This window comes from Apteryx mantelli, chromosome 16 (assembly GCF_036417845.1).
Source record: "Apteryx mantelli isolate bAptMan1 chromosome 16, bAptMan1.hap1, whole genome shotgun sequence".
Taxonomy (NCBI): domain Eukaryota; kingdom Metazoa; phylum Chordata; class Aves; order Apterygiformes; family Apterygidae; genus Apteryx; species Apteryx mantelli.
This window is the reverse complement of record NC_089993.1, coordinates 789,764-798,557: the sequence shown is the minus strand read 5'-3', so window position 1 is coordinate 798,557 and position 8,794 is coordinate 789,764. Positions and strand designations below refer to the sequence as shown.

Sequence of the window (8,794 nt, the reverse complement as noted above, 5' to 3'; positions counted from 1 at the left end):
GTATCAGTGTACATGGTCTAAACAAGAGCAGAGTTAAGCCAGATTCTGATTTTGACAAATGACAATCAGGAGCCATGACTATTAATGAAAAAAGTCCTCATGTTAGTCCTCATGTTTGGAAAGCTACACTAGCTACATTTTACACTCCAAATGGTAGTGGAATCCCTGGGTCCCAGCGCTAACATCCCTTAACAAGAAGCTTATTTTAAACCAAGTTACAGTGGGTAGTAGGGTCTGTAAGTCATGCAATAATATCACAGAAGAAATAACTCTGAATGCAGGCACTGTGCACACCGGTAGCCCCTCCTGAGGAAAGAAAACCAACGTTTGGCAGGCAAGAGATGAAGACCAATCAAAGGGTTTTTTATCGTTATGTCGGTGGAGGAATCAAAAAATTCCTTCTTTGACCTGCTGGAGCACGGGGTATCGCTGGCCGCCACCAGTCTCTGCAGAGAAGGGGCTGCAGGGGGCGCCTCCCCCCTCCGCCACCCGCCTGCCCGGGGCGGGACCCGGGGCGGGCCGGGGGCGGGGCCTGCCCCGGGGGAGGGGCACCTCCCTCCTCCCGCCACCCGCCCGCCCGGGGGCGGGGCCGGGGCGGGTCACCGCGCTCAGCTTCTGCCGCGAGTCCGCCGGCCGCCAGGGGCCGCCAGCGCCGCCGCCGCCGCGCATCCCTCCCGGCAGCGACGGGGCACGGACGTCATCGCCGCGCGACGTCGCCAAGGACACGGCGCCCGTTAGCGGTCGGGGCCGGGCGGCGCCATGGGTGGCTTCAGCGCGGATGAGAAGCTGCGGCTGCAGCAGCTCCGTGCCCTGCGGCGCCGCTGGCTGCGGGACCAGGAGCTCAGCGAGCGGGAGCCCGTCCTGCCCCGGCGGCAGCTCGGGCCCGTGGCCGCCTTCTGGGAGCGCTTCCTGCAGCCCGGCGGCCTGTGGCGGCTCCAGGTGAGCGACGGGGCGGCGGGCGCCCCGGCCTCTGCGGCCCCGGCCCGTCCGAGCTCTGCGCGGCATCGCGGCTGCCGCGCTGGGGCTCCCGGCCCCCCGAGGCGGGGTTGGCGCTGGACTGGAGCGGATGCGTGTCCCTGTCGCCCGCAGGTTTTCAGGGCGTACCAAGCCAGCACCTTCGCCATAACGCGGTTCCTGATCCCTGCCTGGATCGTCCTCTACTACGTCAAGTACCACGTTATGGTAGGTGCGGGCTCCGCGGCGGGGCTGGCCCGGGCCTGGCTGGCCCTGGCCCCCCGGGTGGCGGGCTGCACTCCCTGTGCCACTGCTAATGCTGCGGAGGGTTTGCCAGCCACCCACACCCAAAAGGTGTCCTCAGCCCTGAGAGCCCTGGCCCGGGTGGGAGGTGGTGTCTGACTGTGCAGAGCGTGGCCCGGGGAGTCATGCGGGCAGCTCTCAAACTTCCATGAAAATGGAGTGGTTGGAGTACATTGTCTGGAATGGTCGAGACAACTCAGGCTTCAGCAGCCTGCGTCACGTTTCCTAATGATTAAATGCTTGTTCAACATGTATTGTTAGGAGAGGCAAGACCTGGAGTTAAGCAGTCTGGAGGACAAAAAAAACAAGGGGGGAAATAGTCTCCTAAAGATATAAAGGATAGCTAGCTGGGAAGAAGAGGGTGAAATCTGTGCTCCCTGTAGAGAAGATGTGAATAAGGGGCTTAAAAGAGTATGAAGGAAATTCCTTAAACCGTGGAAGAAGCTTTCTTGTAGAGAGAGGGGCAAATTACACTAACTATCACAGGGATTTTATGAACGGATTGGTTAAGCATTTACTGCTGGGTAGGGTGACTTCTCACAGCGTGTTCATCACTTGTTTTTCGTTTTTTGGGTGCTATGAAAATATTTTTTGATCTCTTATGGTAATGACCAGTTTTCACTGTATTGCCTCCTTGTGAGCCAGAAAGCTGTGACTGGTGATTGTTACTTTCCTGGAGAAATGGTGAGCCTGGCAACAACCAGACTGCAACTATTGATGGGAGAAGGGAAATGGACAGTAAATTGATGATGGGAGGGACCTTCCATTTCTATAGTCATGTCTTGCTTGAGAGTTCTGATTTGGTTAGCCTCAGGTATTTGCCTTGTGGGAAGAAGCAGGCCTAACGTGATCTTTACTCTGTGGAGCTTGTATTTTAGAAGGGTCATGTTCCACATTTTGGAAATCTTTCATACATCATCTGAGTAATACTTCTTCTTTCTCCCTCCTTCTCTCATCCTCCCTTCCTTCCGCCTGCCCCCTTCAGAAAACGCCGTATGGTGCTGTTGAATCAAATCCACGGATATTCCCAGTAAGTTTGTTAATATTTATCTTCCAGCTTCATAAAATACAGGCAGAAAAAGAGGTGGCTTGGGGAGAAAAGGTGCAGGTTTGTGCAGTAGGTTTGCAGAGATTATGTCTAAAAGGATGTGCTCAATACTGTGAACAGGTTGTCCTGAAACAGCACTGAGTAATGATTACAGGACTTGTGAGCACTCTTCATCTTCCCCTTGGAGTGGACAGTCAATCCTTGTTTCAGTGGCACCTTCCTTCTGTAACTACTAACTTTCAGTACCTGGCTGATGGCACACGGCAATCCTGGGCAGAAAACACAAACATTCACTTCCTTTACGGGATCTCCCATAGTGAATGGAGAAGGTTCTGTCTCTGGAGAAGTACATACAGAGGACACTAGCTAAAGAGCTTATTGAAATCTGAAGATTTCCTATTTGGTTCTCAGTTTGCTGCTTGTGCCCAATTTTATAGGGAGCTGAAGTGCTGTGTCTGTAATGTTATGAAGTGCTGGTGAAACCCATGGCTGCATCCTTCAACTCTGAAAGGGGCAAGCCCAACTTGTGTGCCTTCTGTGGTCTAAGTCAGGACAGACTAAATGCATGGATTAATTACTATGCAGTAACAGGATGTGTGTGAAGGAGCTGGGATGTTTAGTGCCTCTGTGGAAATGTGATTATCAATGTATATGGAACAATACAAAGTTATAGAAAAGTGGTTATTTCAACCTACTCCTAAGTACTGAAAACCGCCACTCGGCACGGAGAGGTAAAGAGTGCTGGTTCCAGCTGTGTGAGCTTGGTCCCAGGCATCCCTGGAGGCCCTCCACGCTCAGCTGTCCCCACAGCTAGAGTCATGCCACTGACCACTGAGGTGGATGAGTTTATGAGGTGGAGAGTATCTGCTGGGTTGTTTGGTCTTAATTGCTGCTGGACCTCTCTGAGCTGTTTCTCATTGATTGGTGTACTGAGGTGGGCAAATATTCTTGTATAAGTCTAGTTTTGCTATTTCTGCCAGTTGCACCTTTTTTGTCTGTAACACCTGTCTAATTGTGCTTTATCTAACAACAGTTCCATTCTTAACAACTACATAGCAACATACTGAAGGTCCAACTGTGGGCCTCTGACATGAACCTAATTACTCTGCTTATGTCAGCTCAGTAGGCCAAGACAGTGCCTGAATCTTTAACAAGTAGAAATCAGGCATCATATTGATTTTTTTGAAGGATTATATAGCTCTTCAGGTATCACAGGATTTGGGGTTTGGAGACTATTTTTGAGACTTACCAAAAGTCATACCTTGCCGTATGTGGTTATGCAGTCTTGTAAATCCACTTCTTAAAGCAATATTCTCTTTAAACCATTTGGCTTCCATGCTGCAGCTGAAAAGAAAGGAAAAAAGTGTAAAGCAAGTACAGATTTCAGATAATTTGGATGTGATGTTATTTCAACATCTTTAGAAAGGTTGAGTGAATGAAAGTGGGTGTGAAGAGTGTTCTGAATAACTTGAATTTTTGTCTGGAAGTGGGGACAGTTAGAGCTTAACTGAAAGAATATATGGTGTAAAGGAATACATTTCGTGTATGAGAAAATACTTGCAACGCTCTCTTTGTTTCCATTAGGGGGACAGAATTTTAGAGACAGGAGAAGTTTTTCCACCCCTGAAAGAAGAACCTGGTGGTCACCACTGATGGTTAAGTGCTGATTTCCTTCTTCAGCAAACAAGGCGATAACTGCAGCTACTTTATCTGTTCTATAAATGACTCTCTATTCTGCACCCCTTCATCTTTTCCTTCATTTACTTTCCGCCTCGTCAATTTTGTTTCAGTTGCTACTCATATGGGAGTTTCCTTTTCCTTCAGTGAATTTTACTGCTAATCTCTGGTGTGGATAGAAGAAGGAAGGAGTAAAGAGCAGGGCTGCCACTGTGCATGACCAGACTATGTTAGCGCACACTTACTCCTCTCTCTTCTTGTCGCCTTTGCGGCCATGTGCTCTCTCCCATAGCTACCTATAGTAAATAAAGCTTCTGTTCTGACATAACCCAAAAGGATTCAGAATTTCTTCAACACTGGTAGTGGGGCATTCGGCCATGTGCTTGTTGCTCACAAGGGCAGCAAACATTCCTGCTGCTCAGCGAAGCAGATGCCTATTGGAAACCCTTGCGCCACCTTCTTTACCGTCTTTCCCCCTCGCTCCAGCTAGCACTGCAGCAGGGGGCCAAAGATGCTCTTCTGGTCTCCTCTCCAGCAACTCCTGCGCTGCTGCAGCCGCAGCTCCTGCGGAGCAGAGCGCTGGCGAGAGCAGGCCCTGGCATCGCCCAGGCCTCGCCGCGGAGTGTGGCTGGGGCCCGGCGGGGAGAGGGAGCTGTCGCTGTGAGGCGGGTGCCCCGCTGTGACGCCCCGCCGTGTCACAGAGGGCTGCGGGAACCCGCCACCTCACAGGCACCGCCAGGTTTGGCCCCGATGTGGGACACCGCCGCTCCCAGCTTGCCAGGGCCGCTGGGGCCTTTGTGGCCTGGGCGGGCATGGGGGCACCACGCCAGACTCCCCGCCCCACCAGGACTGCTGAGCAATCTTTTTACCTTCAGCGACCTGTGACCTGGGGTCCCCTGCTGAAATGCTCTTCGCAGTGCCCACCAAGTACCCCTTGGGTGGACAGGCCGTCTCTCTTGTTCAAGGCCAGGCTGCTAAGCCGGCTCCTAGGCCATGAGGGCTGTCAGGGAAAGTCCCTCTTTCTCCAGGGGCCGCTGCCAGGGCAACTGAAGGGCATGGCAGGAGAGGGGACCCCCATGCACCTGGGGAGACCCTTACCACATGAACTCCTCCTTCTGCTTCCCCCTGTTGCTCCTCAGGGCAGCCTTCCTTGCCCACTCGCCCTGCCGTGCTTTGGAAGTCTCCAGCAGCTTCAGGGGCAGGCTTGCTCGTGGGGAATGGAGGCTGCAACGGCAGGGAGCAGCTCTCCATGATGCTTTGGCTGGGACGCTGCCTGCCTCTTCCATTCCCCAGTCCCCCTGTGCGCGCGCACACACACACACACACTCTGATCCTGGCTCCGCAGGGCAATAGCCGGGAGAAAAGCCCTTTCCCAGGGCTCCCTGTCTTCCTCACCACCTCGTCTGACTTGATGTTCACCGGCAGTTTGCACACCCACACTCAGAAGAGGGGCACACCCACACAGAGGCTAGGTAGAGAGAGGATTTCATCAGCATACTGCACAGTGTGTGGGGATGAAGCGCAGGGCTCAGGCAGACGAGTGCTGACCAGCGCCCTCTTCTCCCGTGAGCAGCCCCTTTTGTCCCCCTTGGCATCCAGCCGCTGTCCTGGTGCCTGGTGGCCTCCTCTTTGCTGGCCCGGGGCCCAAGCCTCTCCTGCTCGCTCTCGGTGCTGGCCTGCGAGAGCTTCTTGGCAGACACAGGCCAGGCCGGGCACACGCCGCCCCCCAGGCCTGGGTGCGAGGGCATAAAGGCAGGCCTTCTGCACCTCTGGCTCCTGGCACAGGTTTTCCTCCAGCTGATGCCCATGGCTCTGGCTCCATGCCGACCTCCAGAAGCCAGACTCCAGCTTCTGCACCACCTTCCTCCAGCTCCAGCCTGGCGCCTCGACACAGGCTGTCCGGGAACAGCCACTGCTTCGCCCTGGTCTGCTCCCTGCCTTGCTGGGCACCAGGGCTTTCTGGCTGGGGGCGATCGCCTGGGCAAGCTGCCCCCCGCCCCTCCCCAGGCACTGCTCTCTGGGATTGTGACACCAGGGCAGGGGAAGTGCCAAGCTGGACCTTGCAGTACTTCTTCACACATACTGGCTGGTCTGGTCGTGCGGGAAGGGGTCCGGCTGTGGCTCCAAGCAGTGCCAGCTGCCTTGGGGTGCGCAGGGTGGATTCTGCAGGAGGAGCTGGATGTGGAACTCTGGTCGGTGTTTTTTGGCGGCTGATTCTGGTGCCTGGGGGGTAAACGCGCCCAGCGACTTTGCAGACAAGCTGGGCAAGCCCCACTCATGCTGGAGCCTCTTTGCCCAGACATGGAGCTCCAGGGCCTCCTGGGGCAGGAACAGGGCCTCCGGCATCTGGATGTGGACAGCAAGAGTGCCGGAGTGGAGCGGCATGGGAGGCGCCTGGGGCCCCAACCTGGAGAGCAACTCAAAGAGAAGCTGCTAGACCTAGTGATAGTATTGTTGCCTGCGATTTTCACATGACTGTGTAAGCATAGCTGGAATCTGGGAGGAGTGAATAACAAACAGTAAAATATTATGACTGCCCCAGAATAAAAGTCATGTTGAAGGAAGACAGCAGAGAGGAGTATTGGAGAACACTTAATACATTGAATAGACAAAGCTTAACCAGTGTGCTGAATGTTTCCAAAAGTGACCCCTACAGCGCATGAATTTTACGCAAACATTACACCCAGCATTTCTCTTTAAAGTAACAAAGAACAAGAGGATGCAAATCTATACCTACATGTAGCAATTCTTCTTTAAATTATTAAATCTGTCCATTTCTTTTAAAGAATGGATGGAATTGATCAATAATGCACACAGATGGAGAACTGCCAAATTACTCATGAAGAATAATGAGATCAGTGGAAAAACTGAAAAGAAAAGGAAAAATGCGACCAATTGGACCCTTAAAGTCAACAAAAATAGGAGGAGACGTTCTGGCAGGAATCACAAAGTGACTACTACTAGCAATTGTTTGTTAGTTTTGCCTCCCAGGAGCGGCACGGAAGTAATCCATTCCAATGCTGTGGATATTGTGGGCTGTATTTTGCTTTGGCTTGCTTTTCTTGGCTTGTGTTCTATTTTGCTACCATAGATGCCTACAGAAGAAGGGAAAGATGCAATACTTTCTTTCGAGATTAATTTCCCTAGCTGAAGGTAAAGAGAAGTGCAAAATGTAAACAAATGGAGAGCAGAAGCAAGAAATGGATCCCATTTAAAGCTGTCTCCCCCTCCAAATAAGAGAAACTCTGCCTCTCTCCCTAAGGAGAGATGTCCCTCCTATTACTGGCTCCAAGTAATTTTTAGTGTTTGTGGTGTGACTGTTCACTGGACTGGTGCTCAGGCTTTGCGCCTAACAAAGTGCTCATGCGAAGTCCCCATGTAGGCTGGCAGCAGCAGCATTAGGCTCATGCAACAGCAACACATATGCCAGCTACTCAAGAACACAAAAGAATGAGGTCTGCTCTCCTTGCCGTCTTATAAGTAACTGCTTCTCACACCTGGTAAGACCAAAACTCTTTGGAATTAAGTAAACCCTTGCCCAGGAAGCAAAACAAGCCGTCGGGATGGTATAGAGCAAACTTCCCAGCGTGAACGTACAAATACGTCAACTCACCCAAGCAGCCTTTGAAGCAGAGCCACCATCAGCTGGCTGCTCAGGCTCTCGTGCTTCCCAGTGCAATTCAGGGGACACCCCATCACGACAGGGGAGGAAGGATTGTCACCGAAATGGGGAGTAAAACTCCTTAACACCAATGTAGCATCAAGAAGCAGGCATTCTCTTTAGTACGGCGCCGGGTGCGCGGGGGATCGCTCCGCCCAGCGTGCATGCCCTATGTTGCATTAGGCAAAGTTGATATTGCTTTGTTACATACACATGCATTAAATTTCCCGGAATGATTATACATATGCATTCTATTTCCTGGAACTAATTATCATATTTACATAGTCATTATGCATGCGGTCTGAGTCTCTGGGGGGCTTCTATGGGAGTCTCCGGTGGTCCCTAGTGGTTGCTGAAGAGGTGCCTTCTCCATGAACTCTGAGCTCCTTTTCCATAGATGGTCTTGGCTTGGCTCATTTCTTTGCTTGAGAAAGCTGTCTTGTTCCTATCACTGGTTTCAACTGGTTTCTCTGAACTGCTTTAGAATGTATCAGTTACAGTTGCGAGAATTGTGTCCTTGGGTGAATTCTTGTGTGAAGCTCCTGGCAACAGTTCCCCCCTTTCCCTCCCCAGTTTGAGACTCCTTGTCTGAGGCCCCGGCAACAGGGTGAGCACTCTCACAGTGGGTTAGGTAACTATTTTGCTCGTAAGCCCGCAATAGTAACAAATTATCATGTAAAGGGTTCAGCAAACTAGTGATAGGAAGAGTGTTGCCAGCAGGTCGAGGGAGGTGATCCTCCCCCTCTCCTCAGGCCTGGTGAGGCGGCATCTGGAGTACTGTGTCCAGCTCTGGGCTTCCCAGTACAAGAGGGATGTGGCGCTACTGGAGCAAGTCCAGCGAAGGGCTACAAAGATGATTAGGGGACTGGAGCATCTCTCTTATGAGAAAAGGCTGAGAGAGCTTGGCCCGTTTAGCCTGGAGAAGAGAAGGCTGAGAGAGGATCTTATCAATGTATACAAATATCTAAAGGGAGAGTGTCAAGAGGATGGGGCCAGACTCTTTTCAGTGATGCCCAGCGATAGGACGCGAGGCAACGGGCACAAACTGAAACACAGGAAGGTCCATCTGAACCTGAGAAAACACTTCTTGACCGTGAGGGTGACAGTGACGGCAGGGGTGCAGGTGTTGTGGGTCTGGAATAGGCCTGGCA

At 52.2% G+C, this 8,794-nt stretch overlaps 1 protein-coding gene across 1 annotated transcript; it reads left to right on the top strand.

Moving 5' to 3' along the window:
• The first annotated feature begins 702 nt into the window (after window positions 1-702).
• NDUFB6 (NADH:ubiquinone oxidoreductase subunit B6) lies at window positions 703-4,317 on the top strand. Its single transcript, XM_067306484.1, has 4 exons — window positions 703-939; window positions 1,090-1,182; window positions 2,243-2,287; window positions 3,890-4,317. The coding sequence occupies exons 1-4, from the start codon at window positions 760-762 to the stop codon at window positions 3,956-3,958; spliced, it is 387 nt and encodes a 128-aa protein (XP_067162585.1). The 5' UTR covers window positions 703-759; the 3' UTR covers window positions 3,959-4,317.
• The last annotated feature ends 4,477 nt before the right edge of the window (window positions 4,318-8,794 follow it).

Bases quoted from the DNA above. Each gene is read 5' to 3' on its own strand.
- NDUFB6 (XM_067306484.1), top strand. From the start codon at position 760: ATGGGTGGCTTCAGCGCGGATGAGAAGCTGCGGCTGCAGCAGCTCCGT. The intron at 940-1,089 runs GTGAGCGACGGG...TGTCGCCCGCAG, and splicing joins GCGGCCTGTGGCGGCTCCAG to GTTTTCAGGGCGTACCAAGC. The intron at 2,288-3,889 runs GTAAGTTTGTTA...TGTTTCCATTAG, and splicing joins CAAATCCACGGATATTCCCA to GGGGACAGAATTTTAGAGAC.